The sequence below is a fragment of the Zosterops lateralis genome, assembly GCF_965231275.1.
Source record: "Zosterops lateralis genome assembly, chromosome: 6".
NCBI classification, from domain to species: Eukaryota; Metazoa; Chordata; class Aves; order Passeriformes; family Zosteropidae; genus Zosterops; species Zosterops lateralis.
The window spans coordinates 45,360,924-45,386,432 of NC_139761.1; the positions used below are offsets into that span (position 1 = coordinate 45,360,924).

Genomic DNA, 25,509 nt, shown 5'->3' on the forward strand with positions numbered 1-25,509 from the left:
CACAACAAAAAGGTAAGGGAATTAAAATACCCTGGACACGTTTTCTCTTCCCAAACAACTCCCCCAGTGCTCCCTGGGTTGGTGGGCAGGGTGTGCACCCCAGCAGGGCAGCAGCCACCCTCCAGGCTCCAATGGCTCTTGGCAGGGTTCCTAGGGATGAGGGTGGGCCAGCTCCCAAAGCTGTGGTGAATGGTGATGGTGGAGAGCTGAAGTCACCATGGGGACTTGATGTGTTCTCTGGCAGGAGTACAAGGCTGTGTTCTATGAGTGCAGTGCGATGACTGGCTACAACATCATGGAGCCCATGCTGCACATGGCCAGGTCAGTGAACAGGAGCAGTCACCTGGGTCACTTCCCCAACTGGAGGTGACTGGGGTGGGCTCTCCTGGGGAATGGGCAAGAAGATATGAGTGTCAGAGACCTGACTCCAGGTCCTTGTCTTTTGTGCCTGGAGAGGACCAAGTGTTGACTGGACTCTTTGCACACAAAGCTTCACCTGGTAGAACTGGCTGTTGCAAGATTAGGAGTTTATTTTGAATATTTCATCACAAAAACCTTGAATACTGTCCCAGATTTTAAGCTGGTGTTTTCAGTTTGAAGTCTTCATGCAGCTTTAAGGGTTCGTTCTTCCCTATCTTGGAAAGCATTGTACAGACTGAGCTATTTTAGTGGCAATAGTCTTGAAAGGAGATAAAATACAGTTCAGCTGAAAGAAATCTGCTCTAAAATTTTTAGTTTAAAAAAACCCCAAACAGGTAGCTTTTGGATAAAAAGTATTTCAAATCTCACAAGAAAACTATCCTTTTATTTTCTTTTATCTCTTCACCTCCTCCTGCATCATCTCTGTTAAAGCCACAGCAGGACTTAGCTGTTCATTAACTGGGAGGATTTACTTATCAGCTAGGTGAATCACATCTCCCATAGCACGTGCCTTGAGCATGCTTTATTACCATCCTGCTGCCCAAGATGGTCCAGACAGGTGCAGCAAACAACCCGGGATTCTGACATCACTGGGGGATCTTGGGAATAAGGCACAGGCCACTCACACTGCTGTCCAGATTACTAAGCCCTGCTACCCCCTCTTGTATGTGTCCAGTTTCTTGCCCTGTTCCCTGTGAATTCACACTCATTCTCTGTGTGTGGTTTATCTAGCCCAACTTCCAGAGAAGTCCAGTCTTTGAGCCTGTCATTTCTTGCAATCTTAAATGTAAATCCTAAATGGCTGCTGGAGAGCGAAGGGCAGAGGCAAATGCCTTGGCAGGAGGGTCTCAGTAACCAGGTTATGTTCTTGATCTGTGCTGTTCTTTCCAGGTTGCTGACAGCACAAGAAGACAGGCAGAGGGAGAATGCCCTGCAGCTGGAGGATATCAGCAGGAGGAAAGGGTGCTGCACATAAAGCACACCAATGTGTCAGCAGGAGACCTGTGCCAATGCTGTATCATGAAGCTGGGGGTTCCTTTCAAGCGAGCGAATTTGATGGTATCAGCTCTCTAGAGACTTGGGGAAGATGCAGCTTTTCCCAGTCTGTGAATTTTGAGGCATAAATCAGGCCAAAATGTGCAAATTATCTGCACTGTTCTACTTCCCAAGTCTGCATGCAGCCCTGGTCTCTAGAGGCCTCTGCTTCGAGGGAATTTGGCTGGTAGCACAAACTGGGCTTTCTGTCTGGAGATGTTGGTTCCCTGTAAAGGGACGAAGTCTTGTTCCTGTTCTTTCTGGCAAAGAAGTGGCCTAGCAGCAGAGAGAGAGAGGGCACAGTGGGTCTGTATTAAGTAGAATTTCTGTGTAAGAGAGAAAGAAATTGCTTTAAATTTGGGCTAGCTCTAAGCAGTGTCTGTCTCAGAGAGAAGCATCTCCTCTTGCTTCTGCAGTAGCAGTGCTCAGCTGAGAGCCCCCTGTGGTGAGTGAGAATGCTTCCATCACTTCCTGCAAGATCTGGATCAGGCCCTGGATTTACTGCAGTATTTGGTCAGACTTGTCAATATTGTAGTTAACAGATTCCATATGTGATTATAGTATGAACTGATAGGACAAGTCATCCCAATGGCTTTCATTGCTTTGTCACCCTTATGGACCTTTTCACTGTCCCCGTGTATGTTTACAGAACACAGAGCAGTTGCCCTGGGACCTGCAGGCACTGGCATGTGCTGCTGATTCATGGCCCATTGCAGGAGCTGTGCTCTACAAACCAGGCGAGCCATATATAGCCTGTTCTAAGGCTGAATGCTGCCTTTTTCCTCCCATTCTCTTATCCGAAAGAATCTCCAGCAACTTGGACCTGCCTTACCTGCAGTTCTGAAAGATCCCACTAGAGTGCTTTCAAATGCACCTGGGCTGGAAGCACAAGGCAGCTGCCTGTGTGAAATGTACCTTTTTCTCTTGCAGGGACCTTGAGCAACGGCCTCACTTTACTGGTGAAGGGCCTGAGAAGGAGTCAGACTGAATCTGTTCCCATTGGGAAGGGGCCTTGTTGTCACTAAAGGGCAGGGTGAAGGATGGGGAGAGGTAGAGACTCCCCCAGAAGTCCTCCTGTTGGCAAAGCTGCTGTGGTGCCTGGGCAGGGAGCTTCTGGGGTGTGATGCTTTCTGGTTTGCAGCTCAGTGGCTCTCAAAGCCTTGGGATTAAGTGAGATTTTTGTTGGTGCCCTTTCCCCTTTTGTCTTTGAGGTTGTTTCTGTATGTGACTCTCATGTTTTGGGCACAAGATGTGATACTGCAACTGTGACGCAGCCCCCAAACCTTGTGGCATAGGGAGGGCCTGTACTTGTCCATGGTCTTTCCTCTCTTGGGATGAGGCGGTTACTCTGAATGTCTGTTTATTGTACAAATTTCCCTGGGAATATCCCAAGCAGGAAAAGTGCTCTGAGTCACCTACAGACCATCAGTATTACGAAGAATTTCCATGGTTCCTCCTGGTGCCCTTTAACTTCTGATAGGAAAGAGGAAGTTTTTCTCTGGAAGAGCAGGATTTCTGAGTAAAAGGAAGAGCTAAAAGTAGTAATATCCTGCTCAGTCCTTACTGTTGGCTGGCTGTGGCTCACACTGTTTAACTTCACTAACCCCTTCCAGAGACTGGGAATCAGAAAGCTACAATAGGTCCAGAAGGAACCAGGGTAGCTGGTGTGGAGCCTGGAGTAAGACCTCGAGTTTGCAAGAAGCGATGTTTGGGAAGGGAAATCCATGCTGAGGTGTTCTGAACATGTGCCTCCCACGCTCTGTACACAGCACACCCGAGACAAAGGCGTGAAATACGGCTGACACGCAAATATGGGCCGGTCTGTGTATTACCTTTATCAGTGCTGTCATACTGCAATGGCAAGAACCATCAGGTTCTTTTAATGTACAACATTAAGTATGTTTTCTTAGTGTGCAAACAGTGCAGGCAATAAAGAAATGCTGTCTTACAAGTGGTTGTATTGAGAGGTTTTGTTTTTTAGGTGCTGCAGGAGATTCAGCCTCCCATCTTCAATCACTGATCCTGGTGTGATGTTCCCTTCTCACTGCTCAGGGAGTGGCCTGTCCCCCATGGTGGTACACAAGGCAGGGAGAGAGTTAATCATGAACCCATGTCTTGGAGGCAGCTCAGGAGAAATTAATCTCTAGTCTTTTTTTACCTCCTTTAAGCAGCCAGAGTCCAGTTGATTAGGGAAGGCAGAGCATGGAGGAGAAAAAGGGGAGACACTTCCCCAGAGTCTGGGGGTGTAATGCTTTCAGAGAGGACAGGTTCTCACTTTGTTACCTGTATTCACAGAACTAAACCTTTATTTTATTAATATCCCATGCATCCTTTTCACTAGAGTTAGGAATTTGGCTGCTTTTAATCCTTGTGCCCTGGCACGGCTCCAGCTGGATGTTCATGCATTACAGAATTAATCACTCTGCAGTTTTGACCAAACAAATTATTACTCATTTCCCCTCCTAGAAACTGATAGCACAAGTGGTTAATTGTAACATATCGTTTTTGTGAGCAGAAAAGGGTGGATTTTTGTTTCAAGAATGAGAAAATGGCACAGAATTTGAGCAGGCTGAGCTTGGAGAACGGTAAGCAGCAGGGTGGGGTTTTTTTGCTGGAAGGTCTTTTGGTGTCTCTCAGCACAATAATTAAATGTCCTGTTGGAAGACCCAGACACAGTTTAAAGGGACATGTTGCTAGTTTTTAAACCTGATACCAGACCTAAATGAGACCAGAATGTCCAAAAAGTTTGTTTTACTACATTCCCCTTTTTTGTCAGAATCTCTCCTGCGTCTAAATGGAAGCTCTGGGAGCAGCCACTCTTTGTAAGTGACTGCTGGAAACTGCAGCATAAATCCAAATAATGAGGATATCCTGAGGGGGCATGAGATGAGGGAGGATGCAAAATAAGACTGCCTGGGGGCTTAAACGTTCACCCTATTGGCTCCAGCCTCTTAGTAAACAAGTGACTTTTTTTCACAGAATCTGTAAGGTATTTTGGAATCATATCACGAGAAAGTACTCTTCTTACAAGCCTGGGAAGCCTTATCCTGGCACATGCAGCACTGCACCTGTGTACACAATCAGGTGTAGGGGCAAAAAAACACCTGAAAAAGCCAGCTGCTCTGAGCAGCCACAGTCCCATAAATCTCTGCAGGTCAGCAAAGGGAGCTCGCTTTGCTTTGCTTTCACTTGTCTGTTTCATGTCAATATGCTAAGGGTAAGCATAAGAGGATTAGGCTGACAGCATCTCTTTGAAAAGCCAAAACAGGGCTGAAAAGAGAGCACTAAGCCACAGTGTTAAGTTTAAAGCTTTTCCACAGGACAAATGCAGGAATTGCAAAGGTTTGAGATGTTGTTTTCTACTACTTTCTTTATTCTAGCAGCCTGAACTCCAAGGGACCATTTCCATTTACACACAATTAATGAGTTCCTGCTATGGGCACCATGCAGTCACTTACATATTATTTTCTGTCCTGTCACCTTCTTCTGTTTGTGTCTTTTCATGATCTTTCTACTTGTTGATTCTTAGACTAAATATATATATATTGACCAAGTACTTCATCTGCAATTATAACTATCTCACAGCCCATGGTAAAATTTCAAATGCTCTGTTTGGCAATCTCCCATTCAGTGCCAACACACCCACGGGCACTGCAGTTCAGAGCTTTGTTAGAAGGCACTGTTACTTATCTGGCTGTTGATGAGTCACATGGAAATTTTGGTTGGCCTGGCTACAATAACCTGGCTTCAGCCTCTCCAGCCTGCAGGGCATGTTTATATACGTATATGTGATGCTGCAAACAGAAAATAGTCCACAGGAGACCTGACCAGTAAAATTAGTCTCCTTAAGGTAAACAAGTGTCTACAGTAAAAAATTATCTATTACTCCAGCAATAAAGTGAGGATGGGGAGGTGGGGGTCCTGTGGTGTACCTGGCCTTCACTGCAGGCTCTCCCAAGCACAAGGAAGCATTGTGCCTGGTCATGGCCATTTGCTGATCCAAATTTGCCAGGCCCGGGGGAGTTATGTGGTTTCCTGTTTGGCCATGGAATCTCTGGCCATGGCAGGAAGGCAGTGGCCCAGTGTGGCTGCTCCCCAGGGCTCCACCAACGAGGGCCAAGACCTGGGCAGGGCCAGTGTCTCTTGTGGCTTCCAGGTTCTGCCACATACACCCTGCATTACCTGTCAGTGTGCAGGCAGGCTGATCCCCGAGGCTCTATTTGATCACCTGGTTCTCCAGCAGCTCTGAGCTAGAGTGGGCTTACTCCTGGGGAAGGATGGAGTGATTTCTGAGTTGGGCACATGGAGAGGTTAAGGCAAGCACCCAGGAGGTTCTGAAATGGCCTTTCCCTTCCCTGCCCAGATCTCTCTTCATCCCACTCCTGAAAAGCCCTGTGAGGCCGCTCAGCCGTGGAGGGGGCACAGGCTTTTCCCTGGGAGCATCCCTCGCACAGGGCTGCTGCCTGGCACAGAAATACACGGGCTGTGGCCCAGCTGAGGTAATGGGAGGATGAAGCAATGTGCCAGTCAGGGCTTGATCTCCATTTACAGGCTCTTTCGTGGAGAACACTTTCAACAAGCAGGTCTGACGCCTTACAGAAAAAAAAAAAAAAAAAAAAAAAAAAGCCGCTCGAGGTGGAGTTGGCTGTAACGTGTTGCCCGCGGCAATGGAAACAGCAACGTGAGGGGCAGGAGCCGGGCCCAGTGCGGGCGGCGCCGCAGAGCGCGGGCACCCCGGCCTGAGGGGCGAGCGGGGCCGGGCGGTGGCCGGGCCGGGGTGGGGTGAGCCGGGCAGGGCAGGAGGAGGGGGAGGTGGCCCAGGCTGGGGTGGGCCGGCCGGCCGCGCCTCCCTCCCTCCCTCCCTCCCCGCCTGCCTCCCGTCCCTCCCTTCCTCCCGCGGTGGCGGCAGGTCGGGGCGTGCGGCGGCGCGGCGCGGAGCGGCGGCCCAGGGTGAGGCGGAGCGCCCGAAATGGCGGCAGCGGCGGGACGGGGGAGGCGGGCGGCCCTGGGGCAGCGGGGCCGGGAAGGGCCGGGGGGCAGAGCCGGGCGGAGCTGGGCCCCGTGTGCGGCCGGTGGCGGGCCCGGCGCTCCCTCCGCCCCTGCCGGCACCGCACCGCGGGGACCTGCCCGCGGCCGGCCCCACAGCACTGCTCCCCGTCCTCTCCAGCGCCCGTGGCAGTGCCCAGCCTCGCAGGGGCTTGGCCCTTGTGTGCTTTCTTGGTTTTGTCTATTTTTTTTTCCTTAGAGGAGTGTTTTAACCTGTTGCGGGCGGTGTCATAAACTTTGCACAGCCCGCAAGGAATTAGTGAAGGTGGTGTGAATGTTGCCATAAATCTTGTGAAACGATTATTAACCCTCATCCGCCTTTTGTTCAGTCTAATTTCCCTGTTGTACCAATAAAGAGTTGCTGGCCTTTATGCCGGGCTCGTAGGACCCTTGGAGGCGGAGGAGGCAGAGAGCGAGCACTTGTTTACCGCACAGTCCAGGCGATTTCTGTTCCCCTCTTCTTCTGGAAGCTGCACCAAATGGGGAGGTGATGGCAGTGGGTTATTGCTGCACCGTGGTGTTCCTTGCCATCAGGAATCTTTACAACTAGCTTCTTCCTATCCTCTCGTGAAGAACATAAACTTCAGTAATTTTATTTTTAAAGTCTGACTTTTCCTGAGGGCTTTTGTTATCAACTTGTTGCAGTATCCTGTTAAATTAAAAAATGTCTTAATTTCAGGCTGCTCTATAGCATCCCTTAAATTCTGCCCTGCTTCACTTCCTTTGTCCTGCTGCAGCCCTTCCTGGCTTTCTCTTCATGAGAGTTCATGCGGTGCCTCCTAGAACAAGGGCTGATTGAAATAGCATCACCCATCCAGAGGCTGTTCTGTTCATATGATTTTAAAAGCAGTCCCTTTTGAGAAAACACATTTCGTTTCCTTTGTGACTATTGCCAAGGTTCTTAGGGAAGTGTTTGGTGTGATGGATGGGTTTACCAGCTGGTATTGTGGGGGCTGAAGAGCCTCTTAACGTGCCACCAGTCAGACAGAGATCCATCCCAGTCCTCATTGCTGCCAAAGGACTGTCTGTGGTGGAGGGAGCACGGTGCAGTCAGTGCAAAAGTTTCAGTGCATTTATATTCTCTGAGGCATTTTGTGTGCCTAGGACAGGCAGTTCCCAGTCTGGATTGTTGGAAGCTGGTCAGTGGGGAGTTGGATTGTTGGGAGCTGGGGTAGCATCACTTACTCTTTACGTGACACTTCTGGTGACAGGTCCCTGTCAAGGCACAAGGCTGGCTTGCACAGGTGGGCCTGGGCTCTGGCTTGCTCCAGCAGCTCTGGTGTGCCAGCACTTCTGTGTCAGATGTCCTTGCTGGAAGCTTGAGCTGAGAGCTGGAGGAGGTGGCAGCTTTTGAGCTCCTCCATGTAAGTCACTTCAGATCACATCCTTGCTCTGTAGTTTGCTGATGATGTCTTTGAGTTCCTGGCCTGTATTAACTTGTGGTCATATGCTATATTTCTGCAAAAAGCATGTTTCATTCCAAACTGTTGCTTGTGTTCATTGTCCTATGGCTTCTGCAGTGGAGGAGAGTGACTCCCCCAGCTGCCTGGTAAAAGTCCTGGCACTCCCTACTGAATGCTGGCTTCAGGCGTCAATTAGAAAACGCCTTTTCAGAGTGCTTGAAGTGATGTCCCATGTGTGACACTTTATTTTACTCTGGAGTCTGAGGTGGTTAGTCCCTCTTGTGCTACATTTTGTGAGAGTTTATGGAGTTTTATTTCTCTTAAGACAACTCTGTTAAAGGGGTTTTATTTGCTACTTTCAGTGCAGCCTCGGAAAGTTTCTCTCTTTGGGTGTGATACATTCTTCAATAAGGGGGTGGAAGAGTATTCCCTTGTCAAGCAAAAATGCTAGGTGGGAGTGGCTGTGAAGGGCTCTCTTTCCCTTTAGGAACTTTCCAGCAGGCCTGTCATTCCCTGCAAATAAAAGTTGTATCGTGACTTGAACTGTTTCCATCACACATACACAGAAGGCAGCAACTCCCTTGCTTTTGAGACAGCTCTGAGGGGATTGATTAGAGAGCTGTGTCTCTTTTAGCCAGGTCATCCCACTGGCAAATTTACTTGTTCCCTCTGCATAGTTTGGCTTCTTCACTCAGGAATGCATTGAACTGTTGGTTGTGGATGGAAGGAAAATGTGTATTTGCATGTGTTTGTGTAACATCTCCATCACCATGTGTACCTGTTTGTTGCAGACTACCCTGTCTGGCATTTCCAGTTAATTTGGTAATTTATAAAGCAATCATGCTGTCCCTCTGTTCTTCTTGTGCCTTCTGTTTAAGGCAGAAGCTTAGAAAGAAAAAAACTGACAGCCTCTGAAAAACAAAAAGGGTAGCTGTGCTTTTTCATATCCCAGTTTACCATTACTATCCCCAGTGGCCTCATCAGCTTTGTTCCTTAAGCCTCCTGAGAGGATGTTCTACTCCTCAACTCCACTTTCTGCTCTTGAGCTCAGTGCTGGGTTATCTCCAGCTCTCTCCTGACAGCTGAGGTTATGGGGAGCCTGAGGGAGCCTGTCCTAGAAATGACAGCTCATCTCAGCTTCTCTGGCTGTGAGGAGCAGAAGCCTAAGTCTCCCTGGTTGTTTTAAAACCTTCAAGATCCTAAGGGTGTAGACCAGGTCTCCTCCTGTCTCACTCGCTCATCCTGCCTTTCAGACCCTGAGTGTGATTTTTGTTTGGCCACAGCAAAGCTGAAATGAAATGAACAGTGTCACTGTAAAATCATCCCATTTTCCCATCCTTTTTTGTGCATGCATTTTGACAGAGCTTTTTCCCAGGATGGCGATCATCCCAATGTGTGAGGAATGTGCTTTTCTCTGCTACTCTGTGTCTGAAACCAGGGTGTGGAGGGAGAAATGAGGAATGGCAGGTGTGTGGAATGGAGATGAGGTGTTCTGTGAGTGCTGTGGAGAGTCCCTCATTCCATCCCTCCCCACGGCAGAGGAGCTGTTGGCTGCCAGGCCCTCTTGGCAGGGATCTGCCCTGTAGTAGCAGCACTGCTGATGGGCATCTGTCCTCAGTGCTCCTTTCTGTCTTGCCTGCCAGACTCCTCTGGTTGTGATCTCAGCAGCCTGGGATCCTGGGGAATGGATTCAGGGCGTCCTACTAAGTCCTGTGTCCTGGCTGCTGGCAGTAATGAAACTCCTGGCAAAATGAGCGGGAGGGTGATGACTATTTTCCACTCCTGGGATTTCATGGCTGAGTAAGAGGTATGTTTTGGGATCTGAACATTTGGGTGTGACCAGCTTGGTCCGTGTTTCTAGCCTGAGTTTCTGGTGCTGGTGGGGTGGTTATGACCCCAGTCCAAGCTGGAAAACTGATATGCACCTCTTTAGGGCCAGAGTGCACTGAGCTCAACATGGGACTGAAAGTGTGTCCAGCTCCGTAGAAGGATGCAAACATGAATTGATGCCATGACATGCCAGCTGGGCTTTTCATGGAGTGATATATATATATATATGTTTGTGTGTGTATATATTTCATTCATACTTTTGATGCCAGTAGTGGTGGACATTATTGGAAGCAGAATACTGGTTTGGTGGGGTAAGGAAGGACATCAGGAATTCTGTTCTGCAGCAGTTGAGGGAGGGTCCTTGACAGCTGTTTAAATTAATTTGGGTGCTGATCTACAGGCACTGTCTTCAGGGTGCAGCCAAGCAAATACACACTGTGCAGCTCTTGTTTGACATTGCATTGCCTGCATACTTGTAGGCTGCCATGGAGCTGCCTCTCCTGCCTGCCGAGGTGACTGCATCCCAGAGAGGCAATGTGGAGGCTGTGGTGCAGCACACAAGGGTGTGGCACGGCCTCTTAGGAGAGGTGGAAGTGACATGAGTGGGAGGTGCAAGAGAGGATGTTGCTCAGACACACAGGTCGTTCCTGGCAGCGGTAATGAGGCTTCATAAAGAAAAGCCGAGGCAGGAGTCGGTGACATAAAATGTTTGTCATTGACCATTGTTTCTTATCTGTGGCTGGTGGCAGATCTGAATACCAAAGGAGCAAAGTTCACTTGTTCAACCCAGGTTTTCTTTGCTTTTATAAGAAAGAAAGCAGCAGTGGGGAGCTGGGGCAGTGGGAAGAGTTGTAAGGGTGAGTGCCTGTGCTTTGATGAAATCTGTCCTTGTAGCTGTGATGTGGAAGATGGACACTTAAGAAACAGTGGAGTTGGGCTGAAAGTTGCAGGTGTTTCCCAAATGTCTGTGTCACTGTGGGAGAGGGATAGGTTTAAAGGAAGAAAAACCTTTTGGAGATGGTGTGGGAGAAAGATCTGCTGTGCTGTACAAATGGATGAGGTGAAAACATGTCTGATACCTCACCCTGAAACACTTCTACTCCTGTGGGGAAGAAGTGGACAGAAGAAAGATCAAGCAGATTATTACTATTTTGCACTATTGGCATTGCATGGTGGAATAACAGATGTGTTTTGGAGTCTGGGCTGCATTTGGATCTTGCTGATCTTGCTGGACTCTCCAGTTCCAGCCAGAAAAGAGCTGTACATTGGTAGGTGCATCTCAGACAGGAGTGCAGTCAGCTCAACACAGACTGAAAGTAGTCCTTGGCAGCTCTTTCAGTGCAAGCATATGACTTACCAGCATGGCTGGAGGATGAACAATGGATATACTGGTTCCTTCACTAATGAAATCCAGTTAAAACTAGGACCAAGAGTGGTCTGAGATAGGAATTGCTGCAGGAGGTAGGAATTACTGTGGGAGAGGTTCTGTTTTGTCTGGAGTGCGTTGGTGACCTGTTATCTGCTAGAGTAGTGGCCACAATGCCTCTGTGGTTTTTAGGGAGTACTCTGATCCTCATTGTCCACCATAACAACAACAATAAAGAAAATAAGGAGGAGGGATGGTTTTGATCAATTCTATCTGCTATCAGAGCCAACTGGCAGAGGACAGCCATGCTGACATTTCTGGCATGCCAGCCAGTGAGCAGGACTTTTGTAGTGCCTGACAAGGCGGGCGTGAGTCATGGATTGTTAATGTCAAGATTTCTTCTTAGCTTTGGTGGAATCCAGAAGGGAGGAATTCATATCCCACATCTCAACCCCACACTGCCCTGGGAACAGAGATGGTTGGCTCCTTTTCTCCATGGTCACTGTAAGCTCCATGCAGAGCTCTCAGGGAGGTGGTGGGGAGCTGTGCCATCACAGGGATGTACAGTGAGTGTAGAAGCCGGGCACATGGACACGTAGAGCAGGAAAGAGTCTTGTGGTTCTGTGTCCAGTGTGGATGGGAAAGTGTTGGGCTTTGTGCTTGTGGTTTTGGCTGTTGAAGCATAGAAAGGGTGAGTCCAGTCCTGTGTGGAAGTGCCACTTGCTGAGGAATTGACCTGTGGTTGGTTTCAGGTTCCCCCTTGCTGTGTGGAATAGCCTCTTCCATCTTTGCTGAGAGACTTGGCTAAAGGTGAGAGGTCTGCTGGAGGTGAGGAGACTTTTGGTGTGGTCTCCAATGTACCTTGTCCTCTTGGAGGTTTTTTTAAAGGACATATTTCTTGTTATTGGGAGGACCTCTTCCTATATTTGGGGAAGAAGAACTGTCAGGCTGGTTCCTGCACCTCTGAGTCCCAGTTTTCCAGTTTTTTTCCTTCTCCTGAGCAGGGAAAGAGTGCAGGTGTCCGGCTGAGCTCATGTTTGAGGAATGAGGCTGTGCTCAGCCTCAGAAATGGGCTCTGGAGAGCCAAACAAAGGCCTGCTCTGTCCATTGTGCACTCCCCAGGGCTTACCTCTGGTGTATGCAATGGTCCACGACAGGAAGAAAAGAGGGAACTTAAACCACTGTTCTTAGACCAGGACAAAATCCTGGTTGCTGACTTCACTGAGCTGTTTGCCCTCAGGCACTGTGAAGGCTTGGATCCTGACTCATAGGTGTGCTGCTAGAAGCCTGGGAGGAGGGAAAAGAAGAGGGAAACCTCTGCTTTCACTGCTGTCATGAGCTTTACTTTGGCTGCAACTGCAGGTCTCCATGTGGAAGAGAACACCTTTATAGAAAAAAAGGTGGTTTTTGTTTGCTACTTCATTGGGAATTTTAACAATCTTTTAAGAAAAAAAGAAGGGAGGAGGAAGCCAACTTAGATGAGAGCAGTGAGAGTATTCAAAATAAATTACTGTATTTACATCAATGTGATTCTTATCAACAGCACATTTACAAGGGGATAAGTGGGATTTCTCTGTGTTTGAGGGCACAACTGCTGTGGATCATCCTCATAATTTCTGACACTGACAACCATGTGTGGCCAGCTCTGGTCCCCTCTCCCTGCATTGGCTTGCCCTGGGCAGTCAGAGCTAGAACACTCTTTTGGGTGAGGTAGAATTGACCTGGTTATTTCCAGCATGGATTTTAGGATTGTAGAGTTTTTTTTTAAATTCTTCAAAAGCAAGAGGTAGATTTTGTTTTCTGGGTTCCTCTATCCTAGTCTATCCTAGAGGGACCTCATTTTCACAGTGCGCATTTAGTATTGAAGATAGTGACTTGGTTTCTTCAGAAACTTTTAACTATGTTGTTCTTGGATTTTCTCTTGGGTATGTTTTGCTTTTAATACTTAAGGACTTACTGAGAGTCTTAACCTCCAAGTGAGCTATGCTGTGGACTGCTTTTCCTCTCCTGCTCGCTAATGGCATTGGATGAATTGAAAGGTGGATAATGAGTCTGCCCAGCAACGGAGAGCAAAGTGCTCTGTGGCTTTCTGCTTGAGCTCAAACAAGTCTGAATGCTGGGGATGTGCCAGTTATGTTTTTAGAGGCTCCTGAGGGAACAAAGTATGGTTTCTCTCATCTCCTGAAGTGTTCTTGAGTCTTCTTGGTATTTGAGGGTTAATCCAGGGTAGAGCATGCTACTGTAGAATATAGAGTGGACTACTTTTAGCCTTTAAGTGTTAAGCTTTAAAATAACAGGAGATCATATGAGATGATAATAGTTCCTCCTGACTTGAAAATTGACCTCTAAGGTGGATGGGGTGGTTGCGGGGAGGATTAAGTTTCAGAGTAATTTTAGGCTTTCTTTTCTTATTGAAGCTTCTTCATGGAGTGCTAAGTTAACAGGAGGGTGGTTTGGTGGAGAAATCCCCTGCAGCATTTTCCTGCTTCGTTTGATGTCCAGCTGTTTTGTGCTGGCATCTGTTAGAACCCTTTCCAACTTTCTTTTCCTTGCCAGCTCTAAATGAAGTGGAAGCTTAAACTGTCATGGTTTAACCCCAGCCAGTAATTGTGTACCATACAGCCACCCTTCCCTCATGCCCCTGCCCTGGTGGGATGTGTGGAGAATCAGTAAAATAATACAATTAAAAGTTATGGATTGGGATAAGAGCAATTTATCAATTGAACCAATGTGAAATACAACAATAGTAGTAATAATTTTAATAATAACAATAGTAGAAATGAAAAGGAGAGTGAGAGAGGGATAAACCCCAAGAAACACAAATGATGCACAGGACCACTTTAGCCTGTCACCCAGCGGTGATCAGCAGCTCCGGGCCAGCTCCCCCCAGTTTATTTCCTGAGCCCGACATTCTGTGGTGTGGAACATCCCTTTGGCCAGTTTGGGTCTGTTCTCCTGGCCATGCTCCTTCCCTTCTCGTGCATCTCCTCGCTGGCAGAGCGTGGGAAATGGACAAGTCCTTGGTCTAGAGTAAGCACTACTTAGCAACAACCAAAACATGTTTGTTATCAGCATTGTTCTCATGCTAAATCCAAACCACAGCACTGTACTGGCTACTTAGGAGAGCACTAACTCTGCCCCAGCCAAAACCAGGATGTGCACTGAGACAGACTTGCTGAAGTTGCTGTACTGATTCTGGCTCTGTACCCTTCATGGAGAGCTGCCCATTGCTTGTGCCTTTGCTTGAAGCTGCAGAGAGGACCAGGGCAAGCCCAGCTCCCCGTGCAGCCGGTGGAGCAAGGTGTTCCAGGGAAGCGGCTGTTGGCATGGGGCTGGGGATTTTCTTTGGGAACTCAGCGGTATGTGCTTTGGAGCCAGGGACTTCTTTGTATCTTGTCTCCTGCTGCCAGCCTTGGTGAAGGGCCAGCAAGTAATTCCCCTGGAGGCAGCCCTTGCCTCCCGGTTGTTTATTCACATGCTGGTGCCTCCCGGTCAAGTTTGCAGGCTGCGCCAAAAACACTTGTGTAAATAGTTTTGGTGGAGTCATAAGAACGTGCTACACAAGGACAGGGTGGAAGGGGGAGAAACGTTTTATTTTTGGCTGGGAGTTGTTTAATGTTACTGGAAGAATGATATTTTCAGGGCAGCCCTATGCAGCGTGGATTGAGCATTGTTTCCAGCACTGCTCCTATAGCAACAGGAGAGAGACAGCTCCTATGAACTTCGACAGCTCTGGGAAATGGACTGTCATTTAATTGCCCTTGACTGTGCTTGATACTTGATCTGACTCTAATAAAATGATTTCAGCTGTGGAGAGGAATATAACTCCTCAAATCGTTCAGTGACCGCTTCAGAACCCCTCCAGAGACAATGTTACTGGGGATATAGAAGGACGGATGGTCAGAAGAGATTTCTTGGCCATTCCTGGTGCTGCTGTTACCAAAGTGGGTATTTCCAGGTGTGAATGTTCCCACATGGGGATATTCTGGGTAGAAAGGGGGGCTCCTGAAGTTGTCATTGGCATCTGTGGCTGCCATGAAGAGGTGAGAGCTGCTGTTGCCCTGTTCTGTGTTTACATGATGTTCCCTTTTCTGTCTGTGTGCCAGGGCACTGCAAAGTGTATCACCATTCCTGGTACTGGAGGTACCTGCTCCACTGCTGACTTGCTCAGAGGTTTTCTCTGGCGTGGCTGGCACCAGCCCTGAGCTAATCACCAACAGGTCTGAAGCAGTAAGAATGTTAACCTTGGTTTCCACTGCCAAATCCCTTGTCAACTGCTTTTAAAATATGATTTTAGTGGAGTTCACATTGAGGCAGGCTGCCTGGGAAAAATGTGTGGGATGACTCCAGAGACTTGCTTTGCTTGTTTGCACCACAGAAAGTGAGAACAGGAACAACTCACTCAAAACAAAACAGGTTTTGTACGAAAGCTAAAGCTGGTGTGGGTTTCTGTGCACCTCTTGCTTTGTGCTGTTTGCAGTCAGGTGTCTTGGGTACAGGCAAGGCAGTGCTAGCAAGTAACTTGAAAACTTTGTGTTTTATAGCTTTGTGTTCTCCATTGGTCTTCCAGAAGACAGGACAGCTTGGCTGCTGGAGGATGGATGTTGAGGAGGGCAAATTCACCTCTTTTCTCTGCTGGGAGAGGTGCTTAATCTCTCTATGCTCCTATTATAACCTTCTCTCTTTTCTTTATTGGGGTGCTTTGAGGAGACAGAGGATCTTTCAGGCAGTGAGATTATAGAACTCTGTGTGATTGAGAGGCTAGAAATGTACCTTGAGGTGACATACCAATTGCCTACCCTCTCTTCCAAAAACTGCTGCATACATTTTTGACAGTGAGACTTTAGGCCCCATGATTTGTTTGTGAGTTTGGTGCAGTGAAGATGACAGTCTGCCGTGGGATATGCACCTGATACTGTGGGGAGGTAGAAAATCTACTGGCTTTTAGCTGAGCACCTTTTCAATGTACAGGGAACAAAACTGCAGCCAAATTTTGCATGACTGTGTAGTAGCTACAATGCAGCACATATTCTTTGTCTAGTCTTTGCCCTCAGCTCAAATCACTGTGTAAAAACCCAGCTCTTTGTAGAGAGTGAAAAAATAGTTATCACTGCTACATTATTTGGAGAGCACTTTGAATTTGTGTGCAGAGTTGCCTGAATAGGCTTTGTGGGGCTGGGAGGGTTTCTATCTTCCCAGGACTTTTAGTGCTTGTTGACTTGGTTCTAGTACTGGGACAGCTACAGGGCGGGGAGGTTTTGTGAGCACTCTCTGAAAACACTGAGGACCCAGTGGCTTCGCTCCTGAGCTCTGGGCTCAAAATGAATGGGATGAATAGGAGGATAATGAATAGGAAGGGATCAGGCAGAAAGCTGATTCGGCACAAAATGTTTTGTTTAGAAATGTGGTTCAATGCTACTGGTAAATTCTCCAGCGCAGACAAAGCCCTGCTTTAAAAAAAAAAAAAATGAAAAGTAAACCTCAAACAAAAGGAACCCCACAATGCCCATGAGCAGAGTTGTGAAAATAGAATTTAAAATACCAATAGTAGGCTGCAGTGAAGAGTTTGCCTTGTCTGTTGGCTGACCCTGACCTATCTGAACTATTGCTCCTTGTTGTGTCAAACCCTCATTGCTATGAGCTCTCTGCAAACACAGCCAGGCACTGATTTCTGCTGCTTCCAGTGAGAGAAAAGAGAGGGTTATTGTTCCCCTCCTCAGTTCAATGACTAGTGAAGTGGTTCCTGTGTATAAATAGCGTAAAGTGCTTTGGGATCCTTCAGGATAAAGGAGGCCTTATGGGACACAAGGGGATGTTGTTTGACGCAGAAGGAGTTTCCCTTGGTCACACAGTGGCTGCCGCTCCCTGCCCGCCTTCCAGCTCCTGATGGGGACTGGGTGTCTGGAGAGGCTGCTTGTTTTCCTGCTTACCGACTTCTGGGAGCAGGAGACTTGGGCTTTCTGCTCTCAGGTTGTGGCTGACTGTGAATATTTTATCAGGGAAGGGGTTTTTGTTTGCTTTGTAGTGAAACAGTGCTAGGGCATAGACACACAGTCCCAGGCACGCTCGACCACTCTTATCTTCCTCTCTTACGCTTTCTTTGCTTCATGATTGTAAAATTGGTTTCATGCCAAGGTCTTTGTTATCCTCAAGGATCCCGCAGCCAGGCATTGCCTCACCCAGTTTGGCTAACCCCCTCATAAAACTCTTAATTTGCAGGTATGTGGGTGGTGCTGAACATGTAAATCCTTGCCGAGTTTGAAATTTATGCCTATTGTTATTTATGCTTCAGTAAATCCCTCCCCTAGGGAATAAACAGTCTTGAAAATAAGAGTGAAAGGGCTGAGGGCTCTTCTCTGGAGAGACAGCTCTTGTCTCAAAGAACAGGTGACTGCTCAGGTGTATTAGGCATGCAGTTCCTCTCTGGATACCTGGCTCTCATCAAAATTAGCTGGAGTTTGGGGCTATATCACTCTTGAGGGGTCTGTTCAAAACAGGGCAGAAGAAAGGAGGGATTTGGCAAGCATCCTGAGGGGTGACAGCAGGGCTGTCATGTGCCCAGGGAGATGTTGCCTAGACACAGAGTGTTGATATGAGATCCTCCCAGACTCCCAAAACGGGAACGAACTTACCCTCTCTCAGTTGTTTGGAAAAGTGCTCTCCCAGTCAAGAGGTGGGGTCCAGCAGGGTCTGCCAAAGATGTCAAGGAGGAGAGGTTTTGACCAAAATCTGTTCTCTGTGCTTACCCTCCCTCTCCCCCTGCCAAATTTAAATGACAGTTCCTTAGAAGGAGCTTTTCCTCCTTGGTGGATGTCTGACTTGTGTTTTGCATTCTCCCCAGCCCTAGGCACAAGTACTTTGACTTTGCAGCGTGTTCCAACATGCTGAGATGGAGAGCAAAGCATTGAGCTTTGTGTCCTGGGTCAGCTTTCCCTTCTGAAAAGCCAGGAGTTGGGAGCTGCGTGAAGCAGATGAATAAAGGGCAGGGCACTAAGGCTGGTCTTGGAGAGTTTGGACCAGCCTCAGGAGGTTGCTTAAGAACTATTGCTTGCCCTGTAGGTGACTGTGCCTTTTCTCCTCTCCCTCATTCCTTGAAAGTTCCCTTATCGGACTTTTAATTAAGAAACCCAAAAACTTTGGCCTCCTTTCCAGTGGCACAAGAAATGGAAAAAATTTTCACTTGTTTCTCTGAGGAGATGTTTTTGTGGTCTAGAGCCTGTGTAGTAATGTGAATCAACAAGTTTCTGCCTTTTATTGGCATCATTTTTCATGGAGAATGGAAGCAGGAGTAATCCAAGCTGGTTATAAATGAAGGTGTGTCATCCATACTGTGCTAGGTAAAGGCCTGCAGGAACCCCCTGCTTGAACATAATAGAAAGGGAAAATCGCGAGGAATTGTTAAATTTGATCTGCTAATAAAAAGTACCTATTTTTCTCTTCCCAGGTGGTTTTCAAATGCTCCATTATCCCACCCAGGCAAGTCAGGAAGTATTACTGCTCCCATATCTCTGTATGGGCAGCAGATAGGAGCTTAAGCCTTAGGCTTACTTTGTGATTTAAGTTGGTGTCATGGTGTAGATCAAAGGATCATTAATTCAGTATCCAAACAGGCTAAGGAGGAAGACTTGTTATTATCTTCCCCTTCCATCCTGCTGCCTGCAGTGCCAGTGGGAGATTCAGACCTGCCTACTGTAGGATGAAGGTGAGATGGATGGGGTTGTGGCAGTGCAAAAAGTTTGGGACCCTCTACCTCAGAAAAGCAGGGAAAAGAGGGGGTGCTAGAGGCATTTTCCAGTACAGTAGCCTTATGCAGTCTAGCTGCCTGCACAGAAATGACAAGCCATGAGATGACATGCCAAGGTTAGAGGGATGGAGTGCTAGCAATGGCCCTCAGGCTGTTGCTCTGCCATGTGCTGGGTGCACTGGAGGATATCTCTAAAAAAGTGACGTGGCTGACAGTCCAGGTGAAGTGCCTCTGCACTGGTACACTCAATTTGGGCAACAAACAGGAGGAGTTGGAAGCCACTGTGCTGCTAGATAGCCAAAGCCTACGTGCCATGAGTGAAATCTTGAGGGGATGAATCCCGTGCCTGGAGTGTGGCTGTCAATGGCTTCCTCAGAAGAGAGAGCTGAGGAAGGAGAGAGGTTGCCCATGGGGTTGCCCATGACCAGGTTAAAAACTTGATCACTTCAGGGCGCTAACACCAAGAAGGGCTTTGCACTGCACAGAAGGATCTTCCTGAGCTTTCTCATGGAGTTGCTTTCAGGCCTTCTGCACCAGAATGAGCTGTCATTTTGTGTACACAGCCTTGACAGAATTGATAGCAGCATTTACAGGATGCAGCAATAAATACAAACCTATTCTAACAGCTTAATACCAGCAGAAGATGTTCATGCTCCCCACTCTGCAGTTTAGCTCTTCCCTGTTATCCAGTGCCTGCTTTGCAGTTTAATCAAATGCATTCACAAGGTGTATTCTGAAATCATGTGCTCTCTACTTAAAGGGCTTGGTGGCAAAGCATATAATCATATACTGATTTCAGAATAGTCCCTGGCATAATTCATGATTCTCTGCGTCTCTCTTCTTTTTTCTTTCAGCTTTCTGCTTTCCTAAATCCAGCAGCAGACTAGAGCCAGCAAGAAGAGAGGGGGTGGAGAAAAGCCTTTGAAGAGGACTGAACATTTACACCGGTGCTGTCACCTGCTTTGGTGGTGAAAGGTCAGTGTCAAGACTGCTGATCCATGTTGGCTCTCAATTTGGGGAGGGTAATGGCACACAGTGTGAATTTGAGCTCTTTACCTGCAAACTTTAGAATTCCTCTCCTGGGAAGGCTTTGCTTAAATTACTTGTAGCTGCTTTCTGGCAGGCAATAAGCAGCTGGAGGCCCTTTCTGAGGATGTTCAGTGGGTTGGGTAAAGTGTCAGTGGTAATGTTTTCATCTTAGAGAGAGGGAACTCGAGAGAGGTCATGCTTTCAAAGGCCAGAGTTTAGCCTTGGTGAAGAATGTCAGTGAGTTTGCTGAAGATTAAAGTTATTGGCCCACACCTGCACTGCACATACCAAGGGAAGGACGTCTGCTTTGTTTGCTGATGGCTGCCAGGGTTATCTGGCCCAGCTCAGATAGTCTCCAGTGGAACATTTCCCTCCAGGCCAGCAGTGTGCCCAGTGATTGCACTTTTGTTACAGCACAGGTGCAGTGAGATTTCCTGCAGCAAGTTTTGCTTTGTGTGCTTTGGCAAAGATGTTGGAAGTTATCTAAGTTGTGGTGTATGAGTTATCTGTGGAATAGTTGTCACTGATGTGTTGGATACCAATTTTCTTGCTATCACTCAAAAATCAATACTTTTAAATAATGATGCTTTTAATGGCGTGGGAGCTATTCATTTGCTTTGGCATTTTTTCTGCCCCATCTGTCAGATGCTGCTTTAGGGCAGGTTGTGCAGAAAAAGCCTGCAGGCCTGGCTTTCTTGGCTGTGTAATTAAGTGCTGTTACTGTGCAAGTTGAGGCAAATGTACCAAGCAGTGTCTGGGGTGACTAAATGAATGTCTATCCAGCAGGAGTGTGTGTGTACATGTCATATGCTTTCTGAGCTGGGCTGTGTGTTCATGCCTATGTGTGCCTTTGGATCTGCAAAGAAAAATACAGTGGTGTGGCACATGCAGAGCAAGTCCTGCCACAGAAATTTTAGGTTTCACAGTTATCTATGCAGAGCTTGTGTTCCCAGATGCTCAGCACCCAGAACTGGAGCCATACTGCTCAAGTTCTGGTGAGTTCTTGTGGTGTAGTTTGTCCTAAGGGTTCAGTCATGGTAGGATGAGAGCCCAAGAAAATCAGACCATGGAATGGTTTAATGTTTGATGTGATCCCAGCCTTGTCTGGCTGTCATGCACTGTATATTCTTACCCTCCTAGGAGGTTGTGGCTTGCAGTCACACAGGGCAGGATGAGCTCACTCTTTATATCTTTTTTATCTTTTTGAGATGTTTCCATAGGTTCCTCCTTGCTTCACTGTTACTCCACTGCTATTCAGTGTTACTCATTCACTTCATTATTAGCATCTCTCAATCTCTGATGTATTTGAACCGGCAAGCCTCATAAATTATTGCCAAAATTGCTTTATCAGGCATTCCTCTCATTATAAGTATGTATTTTACTAATCATAAAAGAGGTTGTTCCAGTTCACTGGCTGAAATAGTCTTTGCTGGCAAAAGCACTTTTGAGTCTGTGAAATCGTGTTGCTGTCGGGCTTTTGCCAATTTGTTAGTCACCTGGAGCATGCCATGCTTCTCAGCTGGCATTCCTCCATCAGCAGAGTTTCTCAGTGCAGATCCTCATAAAATCACTGTGTTTAGGGAAAGATGAAGGTCTTGCACTGAGGAGGAAGAGAGAGGCAAGGGTCAGACTGAGGGACTTGGCCAAGTCTATGCACAAAGTCTGTGTCAGAGTGGAAAGCTGGATTCAAGCTGTTCAACTCCCAGTTTCTTGAATTAATCTTCAAGCTGTTACCCCTTCATCTACAGGATCTATGACTTGTGTTTTCTCTCAGCTTAATGCATTTCATTTTCCCTAGAGAATTATTTCTCTCTGTCATTTCTGTTGCAGTGTGTGTGGGCATTGTAGGAACCACTTGCTGATTCTCTTGACTTCCATAAAAATTCTTCTTTCCATTGTGTGACTAAATTTCACAGCCTGTATTCCTTGATTGCTTGCTGAAATTTAACTTGCTGATGAAGCTACTGTTTGTTGGACTGGACCAAGTTAACTTCCTTTTGGAAGTACTTTTAACCACTTTTTCAGTTAGCAAAGTATTTCCCATTATGAAGCTCATGTTTAATTAATATGTTTTTATGGATTTGTAAATATACCCCTGTGGCAGAGCTTGCCATTTCCTGTTAATCAGAGAGCTCATTTGTAATTATTGATAATGATTCAAAACAGGTTTTTGCCTCAGTGTTTAAAATAGAACAGAATTATGTGTGTTAATTACTGTTGCTGCTTCTTGTCCGGTTTCAAGAGTGATTCATATTGGTTCTGAAGATTTGTTATAAGGATGACTGAAGGCAAGAGACCCTGGTTATGTCAGTGAATTCAGGGTGAGGCCCCCATGTTCATCCTGGTGCTGTGACACTGATCAGAACCTCTGTGGTTTTTGGGACCATGAGGCTCAGGGCCTGAAGTGACCCTAAGCCTGGGAAGCAGATTGTAGTTCCCTCTCCCGCTGCCAGGGCTCCTTGGGAAAAATATTTCACTGTAGTCTCCTGTCCTCACTTTCCCTGAAGACCAGGATAGCTCTCTGAAGCCTGACCCTGTCTTTGCAGGTGATGGGAGGCAGCAGATCACCCTGTGTGAGGCAAGGAGCACAAACACATTTCCAAAAAGAGGGCCTAGAGAGCTGCCTTTCCCTGAATAGTTGGCTGGGTGAGTCATTAAGCATGCAAAGGCAGCCAGTGCCATCAGCTCTGCTCCTGGCTAGGAAGGATAGATCAAACAGGAGACAGCCCTGATTGCTTTCTGATTCATGGTCTGCCATCCCTGGTGATTCACCCTCCTTTATAAACCTGCAGCTGTTCCCTGCCAGCTTTCTGGAAACAGTCATATCCTCTGCTGCCAGCAGCGAAGCCAGGCTGCCTGAAAGGGCTATACCCAGTGCTGGGTGGAGCAGGACCTGCAGTCTTGAGGGGGATTTCAGACTATCTGTCCTCTGATGCAAGCGCAGTCTCAGCTGAGTGTCTGCCAGTCCTCACCCTGGACAAGATGGAGCTGTGACTGGGGTTTCTGAGCTCTTGGATCAGAAGGAGGGACAAGTTAGTATCCCTTGCTAGGGCTCAGCACCTGCTCTATGGCGATATGTAGGGGAAGGAAGGAAGGTTCCTAAAATCCTCAGGAGCAAGAGGGAAACTGTGCCAAGGAGCCTAAGGACAGAAAGCATGGTTATCATCCCCCGGTCAGCCTCTGAACCTGCAGGGCATGTTCCTCTACCTACAGGCCTGATATTGGAAGAGGTAGGCAGGAGACCTGCTACTGGAAGGCATCTCTCAGATCTGGGCTGAGGTATCTGTTCTGAGTTGTGCAGGCCTGTGTGGCTGCCTTGCTGCTGCCATTCTTGTTCCGTGGCTTAATGAAGCCTCTGGGAACTATAAATCTATCACCTTTCATGAATGTTGAGTTCTTGGGGTGTCTTCTCATGGGGAATTTGCAAGCCTGGTCAGTGCATACAGTACCAGCAGCATCCATTCTTTCCTAAAGCCCGGGGCCGTTTTGTGCTGCAACATGGTAATTAATCTGAGCATTGCTGGAGGTTCTGATCTCTTCTGGAGATAACGCTGAAGAATTGTTCTCCTTGATCTGTGCCACCATCTCAGAGCTGCTCCCTTTGCCAGTGAAGCAGCATTCTGCTGCCAACTGCTGTTGCCAGATGTTATTCTGCAGAGAAATGTTTTCTTGTGAAATGGTGACTGGGATGGGCCTGGGTGCGACTGTTGGCATGTTCACACTCTTGCTTTCCTTGTTAGCTTCATTTGTTAGTTTCTAAAGTGTGGGCCTGGTTGGGGCTTTTGAGTGGGCTGGCACGAAGCACAAGGAAATAGTTTCCTGCAAATAAAATACAATTGTGCTGCAGAACAGGCAACTACTGTTCCCAGCCTTGGTTCATCTGGCTCTAAAGCCAGACATTAGAAGTGTGGTGGCAAAGATAGTGCAGATAATCACCTGATGTGCAGCCTGGCTGTGTGTACCTGTTTCTCACTTTCTTTGTCAGGTGTTTTGCCAAGGTAGATGAGCCTGTACTGCATGGCTGGGTGCAGCTGCAGTGGGTCCCTGGAGGGAGCTTGTATCACTTGTGTGAAGAAGTTTTGTAGTTTAACTAAGCATGAACGCCATGCCTCTGGAAAAATGTAGAGGCTGTTTGCCTGCTTGCTTCCAGGGAAATTGTTGGTTTAGCAAAACATTGCAGTCTGATGTTGGTGAACAATACTTGCATCATTCCTTGCTGGCTGGAGTGGGAGGAAAGGGATGATTTTTTAATTGAATGCAAGTGGTGAGGATTTAGTTGCACTTCTGCATCCTGCCTCACACAGGTGATGCTGGCAGCAATACTCTGGGCAGTGCTTTTGTCCTGTCTGCCTGATCAGGCAGTGGTGAGGATGCTTCTTTGAGAGGTTCAGACTTTGAGGTCTGAGCAACAGAGAGTGAAGTGACATGGAGCTGTGCTTGCTGCAGACCCACTTCTGAGAAATGTGCTCCGGGGTGCAGCAGATCTGTAACACTGCTTTGGGACTGACTCACAACAAAACCCCATTCCTTACGTATCTGCAGGGGCATTTTATGCTGTCAGATCATCTGAAGCCAAGGGTTGTGTTTTTTCCTCTTAGTAGCTGGGACAGTCTCTTAGTGCCACGGGGGACAGCTAGCTGGTGAGAAGGGCCATGGAAAGTAAGCAGTGAAGAAGAGAATTAATTACTCCAACAGACTGCTGGGGTTCAAAAAGGATAAGACATCTGAACTTATAACAAGTGTGTTCCCAGTTACAGTTGTAAAGATCAAAAATAGCCCAAACTTAGAGAAGGATCTATTTAAGGCAGTGTAACCAATGCCAGTGAGAAAATAATATTCTTTGAAGACAGATTATTCCATAAATACCAGAGACCAGGGTTTCTGTTGCCGCCTTCAGAACAGCAGCTACAGGCTGTAGTCAGGAGTCAGACTGGGATTTTCTGGAGAACAGGCAAGATCTTGTGTGTAGGTCACCCACATGGATACAAGAGCTCTTTATCTGAGCAAACACTGTCCTGTGTTCCTGAGGTAAGCTGAATGGCTGCTTCACTGTCTTAATTCAGCAAAAGATTCCAAGTGTTAGATCTTGCAGGAGGAGAGCAGTAATGCTGGCCTTCTGGGAGAAGTGGTGTGATGACTGACTCACTCAAGCTTTTCTGGCTATGTTTTTTGGGTTTTTTTTAGGAGCTTGGTGAACCAGAAAGATGCGTGAGTATACAGAAAAGAAGGAAACATGTGGGACCATCTGTCTGAAGTACCTTCTCTTCATCTTCAACTTCTTTTTCTGGGTAAGAAAACTCCCTCTGTGTCAGACGCAATGAGATGGCACTGCAGTTTTGGTGTCAGGAGTGCAGGAATCTTGGGCGTGATGAAGTCTTTTGGAAGAAGTGCTGACATCAGTAGAACACAGCCTTTGTCCTGTTGGGTGAAATGTCACCCCTGGGGCTTGGCTGCCCAGGCTGCAGAAGTAATGGTTTTACACTGTAGCATGTGGCTCTTTCTAGTTCATGTTACCAAATACAGAAAATTACAGGAAGCCTGAAAATAAGCTTTGATTTTTTACGTGGTTTACTTTTCCCAGAAGTCTGAGGGCTCCACTGCCTTGCCATTCCTCCTCTCAAAATGGCAGAGGGAGT

The 25,509-nt window shown here is 47.3% G+C and overlaps 2 protein-coding genes across 7 annotated transcripts in view; both read left to right on the plus strand.

Annotated features, from left to right (window-relative positions):
- CRACR2B (calcium release activated channel regulator 2B) overlaps positions 1 to 2,749 on the plus strand; it is a 45,618-nt gene extending 42,869 nt beyond the window's left edge. For all 5 annotated transcript variants that reach the window (XM_083864559.1, XM_083864560.1, XM_083864558.1 and 2 more), the window contains 2 exons: positions 245 to 321; positions 1,312 to 2,749. In XM_083864559.1, the coding sequence (XP_083720685.1) occupies positions 245 to 321; positions 1,312 to 1,396 (162 nt within the window). In that variant the 3' untranslated portion in view covers positions 1,397 to 2,749. The remainder of the gene's footprint in view (positions 1 to 244; positions 322 to 1,311) is intronic.
- Positions 2,750 to 6,321: 3,572 nt separating this feature from the next.
- CD151 (CD151 molecule (Raph blood group)) overlaps positions 6,322 to 25,509 on the plus strand; it is a 32,133-nt gene continuing 12,945 nt past the window's right edge. The window contains exons 1-3 of one of the 2 annotated variants that reach the window (XM_083863620.1): positions 6,322 to 6,405; positions 19,699 to 19,819; positions 25,058 to 25,161. In XM_083863620.1, the coding sequence (XP_083719746.1) occupies positions 25,078 to 25,161 (84 nt within the window). In that variant the 5' untranslated portion in view covers positions 6,322 to 6,405; positions 19,699 to 19,819; positions 25,058 to 25,077. Of the gene's footprint in view, positions 6,406 to 18,711; positions 18,803 to 19,698; positions 19,820 to 25,057; positions 25,162 to 25,509 lie in introns of those variants that run through there. The other variant, XM_083863621.1, reaches the window with a different exon arrangement.